The sequence below is a fragment of the Morone saxatilis genome, unplaced genomic scaffold (genome assembly GCF_004916995.1).
Source record: "Morone saxatilis isolate NCDOM2014 unplaced genomic scaffold, NCSU_SB_2.0 Contig22, whole genome shotgun sequence".
Taxonomy (NCBI): Eukaryota; Metazoa; Chordata; class Actinopteri; family Moronidae; genus Morone; species Morone saxatilis.
Genome location: NW_023339785.1, coordinates 20,157,918 through 20,173,792, shown reverse-complemented (window position 1 = coordinate 20,173,792; position 15,875 = coordinate 20,157,918). Strand labels below are relative to the sequence as shown.

Below are 15,875 nucleotides of genomic sequence, written 5' to 3'. Positions count from 1 at the left end.
TAATATTTCTTAACGTTTATATTGATAACCTTAATGTCGCAGTGCCGGCGTGAAAATATGAATACTACTACCTCTATTAATATTCAATGGCTACTAATACTAATAAAGGCTGATATGGTATTTAAGCTAATAACAAACGTGCTCTGTAGCCGAGCTCTAATTAATGCTATGAGGCTAAATGTAGCATCAACGTTTATGGTTACTGTCTTGTGAATTATTATTATTATATTTATTTATTTATTGATGTGGTATCAGTTTGTCGTGACTTAGGTGAGTACATGCGTTTGCCTGTTGTGTGAGTTAGTTGTGGTTCTGATTCTTCCTAATGAGGTCCAATGGGGTGTTCTTTGTGTCCTCTGAAGGTAAACATAGGCTGCCAGGCTACAGAGCTGCTGTGTAACATGGAAAGCTCAGCCTGTGTAAGCCTAGTCTCAATTAAATGAAGCCCTTTTTTTTATAAACTAGGTCAACATAGATTTGTTCTTCAGACCTACCTTTTTTAGACATAGAACTAAGAGTTTATAGTGTTAATATGTTATATTTCTACCGGATATATTGCCTTAAAGTTGACATTACATCATTAATTGCAAGTTCTCTCAGTATCCTGTCATTGTGCTTTATAACCAGAACATTGGCATTTCCTATATATCAGCATAACAACAGCTGATGTTAGCAGTCCTGAATGGATTTTACAGAATTTAATTTATTTGATTAGGGGCCTTTTTTTGTCTACAGGGCTGTTATTTTGATTAAGGTTAGTAACTTCCACCATTTAAGTGGCTTTTTAATTGTAAATAGTTTAATGCTGCCGTTATAATGACACATTTGTTAGTGAACTGCTATGCATTTTCACTCTTTTTGTCAATATATACAATGCCATTTGGTTCAGAGGGATCTAATGGATTCAGAGATGTCTCAGGTGTACTGTCCAAGTCCATGTGTGTGTCTGTACTTGATATTATCACCACAATAGTGTTGTGGAAACATGAGCTCAGTCAGTCCAAGCAGGGAAAAACAAATGACATGCATGCAAATGAACATAGACTCATACAGTAAACATAAATACATACTGTGTAAGCTTTTACACAAGTAAAACCTGTAAATCACTTGCTAAAGACACGTGCAGATTTATTTTAGTACAATAAAGGCAAGGTGACCTGCAAGGGGAACTTTGATGCTATGGACATCCGTATTGATGTCAGATTACTGATTATTTGTAAAGTCCCTTTGAAAGAAACCCTTTCTTAGCCTTTAGCCAGTAATGGAACACTGTGTAGTCGCAGATGAGCTGGGACAAAGGTCCGACAGCCGTCAAAGAAGCCTCTCTGTTAACGGGGACAAAGAGACATCTGTTAATTATGTTATTTTACTACTCCTCGCTGCCTTAAGGTATAACAAAAACAAATTACCTGGGATCATTCTGCTCCTCCGGGAACTTGGTAACCATAGTTACAGAGGCCTTGCCATCTGTCAGTAGCTTTATAACACATTCGGGTGGTGAAATGTCCAGCCATCTTTTAAAAAAACACTGCGCAGAGAAGCTCATTGCTGATGTTAAAGCGAGTAGTAATTGTTATTTACTACTTCATTAACAGCAATATTACTTCCATTTCTATTCAACCTCTATTTAGTCTCACTCTTTCATGGTATTGAGAAATTAGTATGACATTCACTCTACTGTTAACTCTACTCTAGTATCTTATCAGGTCTAACCCAACCCAATACCCACCCTCAAACTTTGTTATTAATAAAGAGATAAAATAAAAATCATTATACTTTGAACCTATAAATACAAAGTTGTTTTTTCCTAGCACAGATAATAAGTGTAAATAAAGGCATTTGGCAAACAGTTTTGTGTCTACCAATTCGAGAAATGCCTCTTGATACAATTCAGTTTACAGCTACAGCTGCTGCATTGTTTTTTGGTAGACAGAAGATTAGATGTGGGTGGAGAAGCTCGGCAGAAAGGAGTTCTCGGAGTGCTATTTAGATGTTTATAGTGTACATATACAGTGTGACAGAGGAATCCTGAGAGGCCTAGTAGAGATGCAGTTTCCCATCTGGCCCACTTTCCTTTGTTATGGCTGTTCTACATGAGCAAATCCAGTGATACAGGCTAGAATGGTGGTAGTGGTGGACCCGGATCTGCCTTATCAGAGGCTATTGGTGGTAAGTCGGGAAATGCACTTCCCACTCACGAGGTCTAGAGTGGAACAAATAGCCTTTCGACACTCAGCTGATCACAATCATTTATTGCGCTTTCTATATGGGTTGAACACTGGGACAGTTCTCAGATAGGCAGCAGCATGGTTTCTTAAATCTTCCTTCTCACGTTCGTCTCACACATCACACGGAAACAATGAATGTGTGATGTTCATTTGACATGTCACGTAGGTGTGTCTGTGTGAGGAAAACCAAGTGTGAAGACACTCTACAACCAGTACAGGCCTGTATGGTCACTGCAATCTCTTTCTGTCACTCTCTTTCCCATGGTTCAATTGATTAGCCACACCCTGCAGACTTAAGCTGACTCCTCCATTTGTTAAATCTGTGTGTGAACAGTAAGATAATGGTGTTTATCTCTGGTCGGGCTGATGTGGGTTGTGATTGGCCATTGATTCATGAGACACCCTCAACAAACTATAAAATAATATCTATAAAATGAAACGCTCTTCTGTCTTGTGGCTGGGGGGACTATTTTTGTGTGCCGTAAAGTCATGACATGGCAGGAGATGGGTTGAAGGATTAGGGAAGACAACTAAATAAAACTATATGCTATGGACTTTTCTCTTCTGGGAAACAGTTGCATCATTTTTGTGCCTGAAAAATGTTGTGTTCTTGTATCCGGACTCAGAGGAATTCACTGCCTAATGTGACCGTAGAGGCTGAATTACACCTACACACAGACACACATTGACAGACACACACTCACTAGCATTCTCCCTGCGGTCCATACAATACCACACATTGTTCGGTTCTTTCACTTTTTATTAAACATAATGAAATTAAGGTGCATTCACATCTAATCTTATAAAGATAACTGCAAGCTATGTTGAAGGATTGTTGCTTTCAGTAAGCAAAAAATGTGTACGGCTGTTGAAGGAAAATCAATATATCATATTTCATACTATATGCGCTATATAACAGTAAGAGTATTTTATGTGTATATCATTTTCATTGCACATTATCTATAATATATTCTTCTACAGGTATGTCTGCATGAAAGCATAAAAACAGGTTCCTTTAATATCTAATATTTGACACCTTACTGCACTGTGTGTATTCTCTACTGGCATTGATGAATACATAGGAGACGGATCCTCTGCCTGTCGTTTCTGTGGTGCCATTATTAATGCACATCATCCTATTTTCTTGTTATTTAGGTGATTTTTCAACCCAAAGATGAATTTTGAGCAGCCCCCTCCATACCCAGGCAATGGCCCCACTGCTCCTGGCTACCCAGGCCAGGGCCCACCACCACAGGGCTACCCAGGCCATGGCCCACCACCACAGGGCTACCCACCTCAGGGATTTCCTCCACAGGGATACCCCGTGAACATGGAGCAGCCTAATCCAGCTTACCCTAACTACCCTGTCGGACAAATGGGCCCTGGAGGTCCTTATCCTGGCCCAGAACAGCCTCCCTATCAAGGCTACGCTGGACAACCACAGTTTGGCTGGCAGGGGGGACCCCCTCCTGGGCCTATGTATGGGGAAGCTCCCAAAAACACAGGTGAGTGGTAACACACAACAGAGACTGAAGAACAGAATGGTTGGAACACTGATGTTACGAGAAGACACATGTTGGCAGGGAATAGCAAAGTTGAAGAATTGTGAAATAATTTGCACTCTTGAATGGTGTGTCAAAGTAGTGTAGCAAAAATCAACAGTCCCATTATGTAGACAAATTGGCTATGCCCTGACACAAATAGTAGAAGCTTTTCAGATGCAAAAAGAACCAATACTTTTTACCAAAATGTGCATTTTGTCACATTTTCCACATTGCGGTACCTTTTGCTCCTGGAATAAATGAGTTATTGTAGCATCTGAGGCCCTGTTTACTTTTTTGTCCGTATGCAGGCAATTTTTTACATAATGGGACAGGGAATAGGGCTGCATTGGGAGAGTCTAAAGGGACCGCTACGGCCAGCAAGCAGAAGGTCACATGACCGATGGGGCTAGCCTCACTCATATTAGCAAGGTGTGCAAGCGACTACAGTGTTATCTAGTAGCCCAGACACACACTGACTTTGGGTTTGATCATCTTGTTTTATAGAAATTTGTTTTAAAAATTGTTACAGTAGACACATTTTAGTAGGTATTGATTGCTGAAAATGACATATTTTAACAGAGTAGCACTGGGCTGTGCCTTCTTCATTATCTGATATTCCTCCAGCAAGACAATCTGAACAAAGGTGGTAGAACTGACTCACACAATTAAAGAATCTGAAGGAAATTTCTGTGATAAAAGAACTGAAACAGAAATTGGAAAGTCATTTATACTGAAGGGATCCTTACAGTATATTGTCATATTTTGGATGAATGATTGCTATATGTCGTCAGTCTGTTTCTCCCACAATCCCTTTTAACATTTGAAATGTTTTGCATCATTCAAATCCCAATTTGTCAAAACAAAAAAGTTTGTCCCTTTTAAATTAGCCCGCTGACACCTTCTGCTGTCTGTTACTCATGTGATCCTTGCCTTGCTGGTTGTAGAGGCCCCCTGGCCAGGCCTCTTTCTCAGAAGACATTTTGACATTTCACAGTTGAAAAAAGCATAGTTGCAAGTGATATAATCAATGATGGCTGAATTCCATTTAGCTGTTTCGGTTTCAGTGTCCTGGTACTGATCATGCAAGCTCATTTTGTCATGGCTTACTGGGACAGTAACCATAATGTTATTATCCACACCAATGCTTTTCCTGCTATGATAAGTGAAAATGTCTACTGTGAAAGAGGCCTATTATTTTCATTATCAGTTAATCTACCATTTATATGCCATATTGATTTTTTACTTTTTGGCTTATAATACATCAGAAAATAGCGGAAAATTTCACAATTTCTTAAAGCCCAAGGTGATGTCTTCAGATTGCTTTTTTTAGTCTGACCAACAGCTTCAAACACAAGGATATTCACTTTACATATAACATGAAACAAGTAAAAGCAGAAAATCATTACAATTTAGAAGCTTGAACCATCTGCTCAAAAAATTCTGTAAATGTTAAATCTGTTACAGAAATGGTAGCCCATTAATTTCTGTCTGTTGACTAATTGATTAATGAATTAATTGTTTCAGCGACTGGAACTGCGTAAATGCAAAACGTGTCAGAATGTAGAGTAAAAAGTGTGAAGTTGAGCGAGGTTTAAGATAAAAGGTGTGTTAATGCTGTAGCACCTCCCAACTGAGCATCCAGATTAGAGTGTAGTACAAGCTGTGAAACAAAAAGCACATGTGTCATTGTAAAATATTCAAAATGAATATGCAAAGAGAACAGTCGAGCTTTCTGAAAGCACAGTTAACACCTTTATGTATTAAAGCAAGCGGTGAGGTGTTACTGCTTGTGTAACTGACTTTAGATAAGCCTCTTCTGGCTGATCAGAGGAGAGCGGTCTGTTATCGAGATTCTCGCTTTGTTCCATTCTGATAGAGACATTAATTTTTAAATATTGGCCAATCATTAATCTTATCATATCATTATCAGAGTTCAGTCCATGATAAGCAGCCAGCGAGCTTCACTTTTTCTATTGACCAGCAGCTGGTCACCTTGGTAACGCACTAACCTGTGTCATGAGTCACTGCTCCTGGTTGTTAAAAGCTGGATGAGTGTTTCCCTCCACATGAATGATTAATCACAAACACAAGGAAGGGGAGATGTATTCGTTCAGGCCTGTTGTTTGACTTGTTTTTTTCTTTGTCTGGAACAGATGGTAAAGCTCACATATGGCTAACAAATTCCTTTCACGTGACAAACTTAGAGGCATAGGAGGAAGGTTAAATAAAGCCACTGCTGTACATGTGGAGTAAAGCGAAATTCCGTGTTGGAGCAAGGAGGTGTGTAGTTCAGAAAAAGCTCTCGTTTCATTGGTCAGTGATACCTGAAAGCGCTGCTAATGTTACTCAGCTGTAAAACGCTGTCTGATCATGGCTCTGGGCTGCTATGGCATTACCATGGTGATGTGCCTCCCATGATGAACGTAATTAGGGGAAAATCATAGCAGCCATGGTTACACTTGAACTCACAGCTGAATACTTGACAGTGTAATTCTGAGAATTATCTCCGGTTTTATGGAATTTTAGAAAAGGAATCACTAATTGCTTTCTTTAAATTGTGCATTCTTTCCAACTCCTCTTCTTTGCTCCTGCACTACACTCTCTCTCTCTCTCGCGCTCGCTCTCTCTCTTTGTTTTTTCTCTCCAGTGTATGTGGTGGAGGACAGAAGAAGAGACGACACAGGAGACACATGCCTGACAGCCTGCTGGACAGCTCTGTGTTGCTGCTGTCTCTGGGACATGCTGACATAACGTATTCCCCAACTGTTCACTCCCATTACCCACTTGCCCCTCATTTCTGTGCCTCGAACCCCATCACCCTCTCCCCCCATCAGCCTTAAACCTTGCACTCCCTCAAAATCACCCTTCTATTTCCTCGACACGTCTTGCTCGTCTATAAATATAAGCCTTGATCCCATGTGGACGTCTTTTATGTGCAGCCCTCAGCACTGACTGACATGACTGACCCTGTCTAGGGGCTACTCTGTAGCTGCTTGTAACTGAGCTTCTAAACATAACCTGAATCTCAGGCTCTTCTCTGTAATCTTACACCAACACACAACAGGCACAAACGCGCGCACACACACACACACACACACACTAAGGTACATACACAATAACACATGCACGCATACAGTGTACTTGGATCTCAGGCTCATCTAGTGTGAGGCTCTTTGGCACTTTATGATAATTACCTCTGTAAGATACTACTCCTGCCTGCCCTCTCAACCATCTCCAACCTTCCCTAACCCCCCTTCAGCTATGCTACTTCCCATCGCCAAGGACTACCCTTTTCCTGGACCCAAAGGCCACCAAGACCCTGGCTGCTAATGAGCTACAGGGCGCTCTGAAGAAGCTAATGCTTGAAATGTACCCCTTTCATTTGCACAGAAGCCGTTTTTGCCGATGTTTGTCTTCAAGTGAAATCATATGATAATAAATGGAATGCATTTTTAAAGATGACAGTGAGTTATGTTTAATTACTGTTAACATTCGATGGCCTCAATGTTTTTTTTTTTTTTTTCATGGTGATCTTGATATGAAAAATTATTCAAATATTATTTTTATTACATACCTTGGAGATAAAACTGAAAATATGAAAAAAAAGGAGTTGTGATTGCTTAACAGAAGAAACCAAATGATCTGTTAGATGCCTTTTCTGCTTTGGATGAGAATCTTGCATTAAAATAATTTATTCCCATGAAATGGAAGGCTTTGTCATTTGTGTGTATGTGTGTGAGTGCTGTGTGGGGTTAAAAGTAGGGAGTATAGATCAGTATGCTGTAGCTGTCAGGGCTTGGCTGGATCCATTCAACTATTTATAACACAGTTGCTAGAGCAGGATGTTGGTTGCAACATGGCTGCCTGCCTGATGCATCAACAATATGTTTCACAAAAGCCATGCTGCTTAATACTGTTACTCCACTACAGTTCAGAGGGAAATATTGTACTTCTACTGTTTTACTCCACTACAATTATCTTACAAGTACAGTTTGTAGTTACCTTGCACATTAAGACTTTACATACAAAACGAGGAATTAGTGCACAACATATGATGAATTGTTATTGATTAAACTACTCAACAGTATATTAATTTAACCACAACTACATTAAAGTACAGCTTATGTTTTAAATGCATTTACTTTACTTAAAGGTCGTTTTATTGCTAAAGTAAAGGACTTAAATGCAATGGGTAGTGCCACTACCTAAACCTGCATTAACTGATTTTAATTGGCCACTTGGGGGCAACAGAAACACTGTGTGTGAATATGTGTGAACACAACATTAACACATTATCACCCTTTAAGCTGAAATGGTGAATGTGTTAGCAAACAGTTTTATATTTACACATCCAGCAGCTAGGGAGCACCATTAACATTTTGGATTCCTGTTTGTGTCCACTTGGCAAATCTAGGTCCAGTATTCACTCTCCTTTTAGCTCTGTTTTTGGTATCTACTAACTTCAGAGGGAAATATATCTGGCCCTTTGCTGCCAAATTCTCCACTATATTCACCAGCTAGTGGCAAACTTTGTCTGCTACTTTTTTTTTATTTTTATTTTTTACAAAAACAAGCTTCACGCTGTGGCTGAAAACCAAACTATGGGAGCTGTGAGAACCAGAACTGTAGAGTTGCAGGCTGAACCACCAAAATAATGAGTTTAGAGAGCCAGCTAGATAGATCTGTGGACAGCTGCAGAGTCGGGTGATCATTTTCACTGGGTTAATCACTACGAGGAACTCCTTTCACATTATACATAGCCATCTGATCCATTGTTATTAAAATATTGATTATACACACTTCACTGTCTTCCACCACTGCTGAGAGGTGACGAGACATCTCAAATTCAATAGAATCCTAGGAGATAACATTTATCTACAAGCACTTAGGAGTTAACAGGGGTAATTGTAATGGCTTCTTAAAAGCACATCAAAATCGATGAGCAGTCAGTGTCAAAAATATTGGCCCCTGTGTACGTGGAATCAAGAATGTAAGGAAGATGCTTGGAGAGAGGAAGACAGTAGTTGTGCGTGGTTGTTTACTGAGATGCCATTAAGACATCGGTGTTATTTATGTATTTAATCTGTTGAATATCTGGAGCATAAATGTACCTTATCAGCAAGGCTGATGCACAATTAACAAAGAAGGAAAAAAGCTGCTTGTTTCAACAACACTCACAAAGATTGTTTTGAAATGCAACTCATGTAAATTCACGTCACTGAAGTCTGTTGGAAGTTGCTACTGTAAAAAGAACATCAATAATCTTCAAACAAAAATGAGATGAAAGTGAACTACACGTGGCTCAGTTGAAGTAAACAATTATGTTTTATTGATAAGGTTCTCAGAAGAGTCTCGTTTCAGTGAATGTATAAGAATCATCCTTTGATAATACTGATTTGGTACATTATGACATCCAGCACGAGTCTCTTCACAGTGAGAGGGATCCATTACTGCTACTGCTGTTGGGATCTAGGACAGAAATATCTCTGCTTCCAAACAAAAAACAGTCAAAAACAACAAACTGGGGATTGATATTGTAGATATGGAATATTAGAGTGCCACAAAACTCTAGAGTAGTAAGACCAGCTAAAGATTTTGCACATTACAAGCCACTTCCTCTTAGAAATATAAAACTTGATATTCTGGACAATATTCTACTGTGCTGCATAAAGGTAGGTCTATACACTGTACATCGAAATATATTTCGAAAAAACAGATTTCACAGTTTTAAAGACTTTATTTAAAGTATAAACCGTTTTTTTTAAAACACTTTATTACATAAATTATTCTTTTTGAGAGTGACTATTATTTGCCCTGGCAGCAAACTGAAATTAATACAAAAACAAAATGAACATTTCGTACATATTTTACAAAAGAAAATAAACTCATCCATTAATATTCATTTGGAATAAAACTGGTGACTCATTCATGATTGTCATATAGTACTAAGAATAAATAAATAAAAAAGAATAAAATAAATACTAACTTAGCATGTTTTCTGGACTGTGAGTGTTGTGTTTGATCGTTCTGTACAGAAGTGCCTTGGTGAAAGTCTCACAATTCTACCGCGACTGAAACGTACAAAACTACGGCATCTACAGTATACGCAACATCCTGAAATTTAGTGTAGTCGGACACATATGTAGTTATATGATTCTTCTCCCCATTTCAAAATAAACAATGCTGTGTGATACCACTGTCCACAAATATAGCCATCACTTTTTTTGACTGTGTTTTTTTAAAAAGTTTATTTTCTAGTCAGTTAACAGCTTGGACTTGTTCAAGGATGCCGTTAGCTTGTGTGTTGCTTGGTTGGATGTGCGCTGCCTCAGCAGCAGAGGACTGGTCCGTGGACGATGGGAGGCCTGAGACAGGGAGACGACTCATAGTATTGGACGACCTTTAACATTGCCTTGTCTGTCGCTGTTTATGATGTCCTCCATATATGTGTTGTTGTAATGGCTGCACTCTGAAGTGGCTTTGTCTCCACTTTGGTCCCTATGCCTTTAGTGTTTATTAGAGACAGACAAGCCTTCACCGCCAGCGCAGTACAACTCCACCGTTTGTTCAGTAGCTGTCATGGCCGCTCTCAGTGTGACCCAAAAAATATGGGCGAAAATATCACTATCTTTTTTAAAAAGGGGAATCTTCTTGTTCATTAAGCAACAGTTCTCAAAGTTCTTCAGTGCTTTTTCAGTTGTTCAAAGTTTTTTCAAAAAAAAGAATCATTTGACCAAACTTTAAATTTTTTGCCTATGGCAGTAAAATTAACAATATGTTTTCTGATAAGTCATTCTTTTCAAAAGTCCCTGCAGCGTTCCGCGAGTAACCCCATTTGTTGGTTAATTCTCCATGGGTTTTGAGAGGAGTAGGGTTGAGGAGGCTGGGTAGGAAAAAGGAACAGGATCTAGAGAAGTGAAAGTGGAACAGAGGGAAGAGTCTGCCCTCCAAGCAAGTTCAGGTGGGCTGTTACCTCTTGCCCATCTCATTCTGTCTGAGGAACTGGATGTTGTTGCTGCTGTCAGCCAGTTCTGGGTACTGCTCCACAGGCAGTACATAGTAGCCATCATAGCCTTGTACTCTACCTGTCGTTAGAAGCTGCTGTCTCTCCCCTTCCGTCCAGAGGCGACTGCCTCCCTTCCCATCCCTGGCCCTCTGCTGCTCCTTGGCCCAGGCCCCAGCCAAGGCTCTCTGCCTGGCCAGCTCCAACAGTCTTACCTTCTCTTCATCCAACACATCCACAGCGAGCCCGTACCGAACACTCAGTACTAAGGATGGAACTGCGAACTCTACAGTCACTCCTCTCCTCGAGCGGCCACTCACCGTTACATTGATACCACTCTCTAGTGACTTACGCCCATTGGTAAGCCCCAGAGCCAACAGATCACTGTCAGCAGAGCCTACTTTCACAAAGTAGTGACAGTCTTTCCCATCCTGGGTGTAATGGGTACCTTCGAGGTACTGGGCGCCATTGAGCACCAGAGCCACTTTACGGCTGTCATCGCTGGCCAAAGCTGACACACCAGCCACCACTCTGCCTTCTTTCAGAGCAAGCATTACCCCTCGGCCTATAATAGGGGTGCTAGTGCCAAACCAGTGCCCGGGCTTGTCCTTGCGTCTTCTGCGTTCTTTGTTGAGCAGACGACCCTCCAGGGCCATGAATGCCTGGTTGTGACGCTCTGCTGCCTGCTGCACACCCGTGATGAGCTGCATGAGAAAATAGAAGAAAGCTTTGTTACTTTGTTGAAGATATGGTAATGTAGTAACACACAACTGACTGCAATTACTAAATGTCACTGGGAAAGATGACTGGAATCTGTATTAACATTAACATTCATAAGAAAAGCCGTTAATATTGGCTTTAATTCTGCTGATGGCTATGTTTTCAGCACATTAGTCCTTACCTGTCCATTCTCACAGTGCTGGGTGGCCTGCAGCTCATACGGTGGCTCCACAAAGTAGAGCGAGTGTCGAGGGAACCCTGGGATTATGTTACTAAGCTGGAAGCCAAACATCACCAGCCAGCTCTTCACATCTACAGCAGACAGGAGGGAAATTCATTTGCTGAATAACAAAGTTAAACACGGTAGCAAATGGATCACTTATCATAAAAAAAGTTAAAGTGTATTTGCTCCTGTGGATCATATGGTGTTATGCAAAGCTATCAGCTACAGTGCCATCTGTAGTACATTGTTACTTACATAAACTATATTGTGCATAACAATCTGTTGTTCTGCACACAAGGGATAACAAAGACAATGTCAGGACATAACAAGCAAGCCTGAGTTTGTTCTGGAGATATACATGTGCCTTTTTGAACTAAGATTACCTTAGTCTGACAATTACAGTGTGGGTCTTACCTGAATATTCTACTTTATTGACTGTCTATTTATTGTCTGTTTACTTTGTAAAATGTTTTGTGTGAAAAATGTACTGTCTATTTTAGTAAAATTTTGAAATGCCAAGGAGAAATGGATAGCTTTGAATAAATGCCTAGTTTTAGACAAAGTATAAAATTGCTAAATTATGTAGAAATATTCATACAAAAGAAACTGAACACACATATTAATATATATTAACTGTCTACCTGTGACATAATTCTTGACATCCAGCATGTCACTGAGGGGGTTGTTGTTCTTGAACATGTACAAATTAAATGGAGAGGGATCCTTCCCTATCTTGGGCCAGATGCTGTAGTCAGGTGAGGTCCAGCGCCCGGCCAAGACGTCGTAGTCCCGCTGGGTGAAGTGGACCAGCTTAGTCAAGGGGTCATAGAGACCACCATGGAAACCGACCACCAGCTGGAACTCTGGGTTGGAGTCCAGGTACACTTCTCCGTAGGCTGTGTACTGCACCTGGGTGACACAAGCAGATTCAATTTGTTTTTGGTGATTCTCAGCTCTCCCTCTGATGGAAAGGTCAGAACACTGTATCAGGTACAGAAGAGCACCCCTGGAGCTGATAAGGACTTAGTGTCTTGTAAAAGGTAGCTTTTGTCATGACAGAAGCCTCTGTATGCAGATTTCATGTTGTTTTTACCACAATGTTAGGACATTTTTTGTACCAGTGATTGATTGCAAAAAAGTGAGATTCAAAGCTGCTTTGTGTATTACCTGTTTGATCATTTGTCCATTGCTGCTGAAGACAGCCAGCGGTGTGCCAGTGTTGTCAGAAGCTATGTAGTATTCCTCTCCACTGCTCACCTCCATGGCGAACAAATGACCCTGATCATGAGACATTTATATTATGCTTTAGGATAAGGTTTTCTGCAATTTACAGCTGCATTGCTCCAACAACAATCTGTGTTCAGGTTTGCCAGGAAAGATCATTTAATATATGCTGATATGTTAAAATATGAGGAAAGGATATTGATAGATATACACCCACGCCTACCTGCAGGTCATAGTACAGCGATGAGATGTCTGAGCTGGAGTGGTTAAAGATATGTGTGACCCTGGTTGGGTGGTTGAGGTCAGCGTAGAAGAACTGAAGGTGCTGTCCCAGGCTGTTCCTCGTGGACACCCTGCGGCCCAGCCCGTCATAGTGATACACAACGCTCCAGCCGCCAGGGCCTCGATTGTAGGCCCTCAGTAGCTGACCTTTAGAGTTATAGTCAAAAACATCTGAACCACGCTGGCTGAGGAAGCCGTCCTCATCCAGGCGGTACTGGACATCTCCCAGGCGTGTGATGCGGTCTCTGAGGTCATAGCGGAGCGGCAAGATGCGGGCACTGTTTCCAGGATTCAGCAGATGGAGGTTACCGTTCAGGTCGTAGCTGTAGCGCCAGGTAGACCAGTCATTCACCTTGAGAAAACATGGAAGTTTATTACAGTGATTCCATACGTTTTTGCCTATTTGCCTAAGTGTAGTGTAATGTCAATGACAGATTAGAGTGAGTCATATTAAGTGTCATGACCAATAAAGGTTTTAAAGGTAAGATAAAAAAAAAAAATTCACAATATACCAACTCTCCACACAGTATATTCACCTTGACGCCACTGAGCTGTCCGTCTCCGTCATAATCATAACGGTACTGAGTGGTGTTGGCGTAGGGCCCAATTTTGAGCTCTCTCTTTACCACCCGTCCCATGCTGTCGTACTGCACTGTCATCCAGTACATGAGTGAACGGAAGATCTCGTACTGCACCTCTTTGATGCGACCATGGGTGTCGAAATGCTTGCTCAGTGTCATAACGGCTGTGGTGATGATCTGATTAATGTCATAGTAAATGACTCCAAACTTTCCAAAGTGCTCCACCTGTAGATTTAGAGAAAGGGTGAGTCCTCTGGCAATTGTGTACACTATCGCTCAAAAAAGATTAAAAGACATAGTACACAAGAACAACATTTCTGTACCTTTCCAGAGATCTCGTCGTATCGGTAGAGGTCAACAGGCAGTGGCGTCTCACTGATAACTGGCTTCATGCTGGCGATACGGAAGCTGTTGTCATGGTAGGTGTAGTCAAACCTAGCGTTGACCATTCCCTCCTCACTGAAGCGGTAAATCTGCTTGTCGATAAGTGGGCCCATTTTGCGATAGCGGATGGTGCAAGAGAAGCCCCCGCTCTGCAGGTTGACCATCTTCAGCACACCAGCTGTCTCATCATAGCCGAAAGTGACTGCAGTGCTGTCGTACACAATCTCTGACAGCTTTGCCAGCTTGCCGTACTTGTAGAGGACACGCCGGCCGGTGCCCAGGTAATGCGTGGCCTGAGGTCTGCCATCCTCACTGAAGTCATGGATGATGGAGGCGTTGCTCTCTGGGGGGTTGTAGGTGTTGCGGATGTAGCCGACTGAGACGTGTGTGAACATGGTGTGGCGGGCCACACTGGGCATGGTGACAGCTGTGACCCGACCTGAGGCATCAAACTCAAAGACGTACTGTCTCTGGCTCTGCAGGAGCAACACCATGGACTGGAAGCACAGAGGGAGGCAGAAATACGGATTAATTTAATACCATTATCAATGGGTGACTTGCCTCCTGTGAAATAGCACCAGGAGTAATTTGCTCTCAGCTGATAAATCTGAATCTTCATAACCATGAAAATGATGTATTATTTTACTCAATTCTGCAATTCAAATTACTATTCGTTACTGCTATTGCCTTGCCTTGGTATAATTTTATATCTAGATGACAATATTTAAGATAAATGTACTTACTTTGTCAAGGTAGCTGTAGCTCCACACCTTCCCGTCCACAAAAGAGCGAGACAGGATGCGTCCCTGTGGGTCAAATTCGGTTCTCTCACTCATGCTCCCCCTCTGCAGCCCGACAAGCTGTCCGGTGGTAGAATACGACACATTGACCACTGCCAGGCTGCTGCTGGGCAACCACATAGCTGGTCGGCCCTGAGCGTCATACATGATGCGCAGCGTGAACTTTCTGTGATCATCATAAATCTTCTCTGTGCGTGTGTTGCGGTCAAAATCAATGGAGAGAAGATTACGACCATGAGCCTAAAGGAAAGGGAAAATGGGAAGGTTAATTTGAGGAAATGTTTATATTTTTATGCAAACATGTTAAGTGTGTTAAATAATTATTTTTAAAAACATGAAAAATGGAAAAGGTCAACTCACTCTTAGCTTCCTTCCAAACACAGTGACCTTGCCCTTGGTCTGCTCCTTGCGCAGACGCCATTCGATGGAGTTGAGGCCGTTGTCAGTGGGCAGGGTGATGTTCCTGCGACCAATCGTAGGGCTGACAGAGCCTGCCAGGATGTGCGGCTCGGTGTGAAAGCTGATGCCCATACCATTAGCGTACATCACTCTCAGGGTCCCGTTGTTGCACAGCTGGTAGCTGTTTCTCACCTGGTCTGTAGGGGGAAACAAACAGATGTAAGGTAGGCAAGAAAAACAGCCACTGCGGGGGATCAGATGATTTCTAGCCCTCAAATACTTCCTAATGGAATGGAACGCCTCCAAACCTAAAGTATTTGATTGGGGTCAGACATAGTCAATAAAAAAGTGCTGCTTGATTGTTCCCTCAATTTAGGTTAAAAAAAAAAGTACTATATGCTTTTATGTGTTATTTGGTTAGGAAGGTTCCTTACTGAGTTAACTGACCTGGATCCATGTGACAAAAATGGTAATGGGTCATGGGGTT

The 15,875-nt window shown here is 41.4% G+C and overlaps 2 protein-coding genes across 2 annotated transcripts in view; one reads left to right on the top strand and one right to left on the bottom strand.

Moving 5' to 3' along the window:
* The window catches only part of zgc:165573 (cysteine-rich and transmembrane domain-containing protein 1), a 7,784-nt gene extending 307 nt beyond the window's left edge, over positions 1-7,477 (top strand). The window contains exons 2-3 of the mRNA XM_035669245.1: positions 3,384-3,733; positions 6,420-7,477. Coding sequence (XP_035525138.1) covers positions 3,403-3,733; positions 6,420-6,523 — 435 coding nt within the window. The 5' untranslated portion in view covers positions 3,384-3,402 and the 3' untranslated portion in view covers positions 6,524-7,477. The remainder of the gene's footprint in view (positions 1-3,383; positions 3,734-6,419) is intronic.
* A 1,628-nt stretch (positions 7,478-9,105) lies between these two features.
* tenm2 (teneurin transmembrane protein 2) overlaps positions 9,106-15,875 on the bottom strand; it is a 101,342-nt gene continuing 94,572 nt past the window's right edge. The window contains exons 26-34 of the mRNA XM_035668984.1: positions 15,350-15,585; positions 14,933-15,229; positions 14,129-14,686; positions 13,761-14,030; positions 13,166-13,576; positions 12,886-12,996; positions 12,360-12,627; positions 11,677-11,807; positions 9,106-11,479 (exon numbers count right to left, since the gene is read on the bottom strand). Of these exons, the coding sequence (XP_035524877.1) occupies positions 10,742-11,479; positions 11,677-11,807; positions 12,360-12,627; positions 12,886-12,996; positions 13,166-13,576; positions 13,761-14,030; positions 14,129-14,686; positions 14,933-15,229; positions 15,350-15,585 (3,020 nt within the window). The 3' untranslated portion in view covers positions 9,106-10,741. The remainder of the gene's footprint in view (positions 11,480-11,676; positions 11,808-12,359; positions 12,628-12,885; positions 12,997-13,165; positions 13,577-13,760; positions 14,031-14,128; positions 14,687-14,932; positions 15,230-15,349; positions 15,586-15,875) is intronic.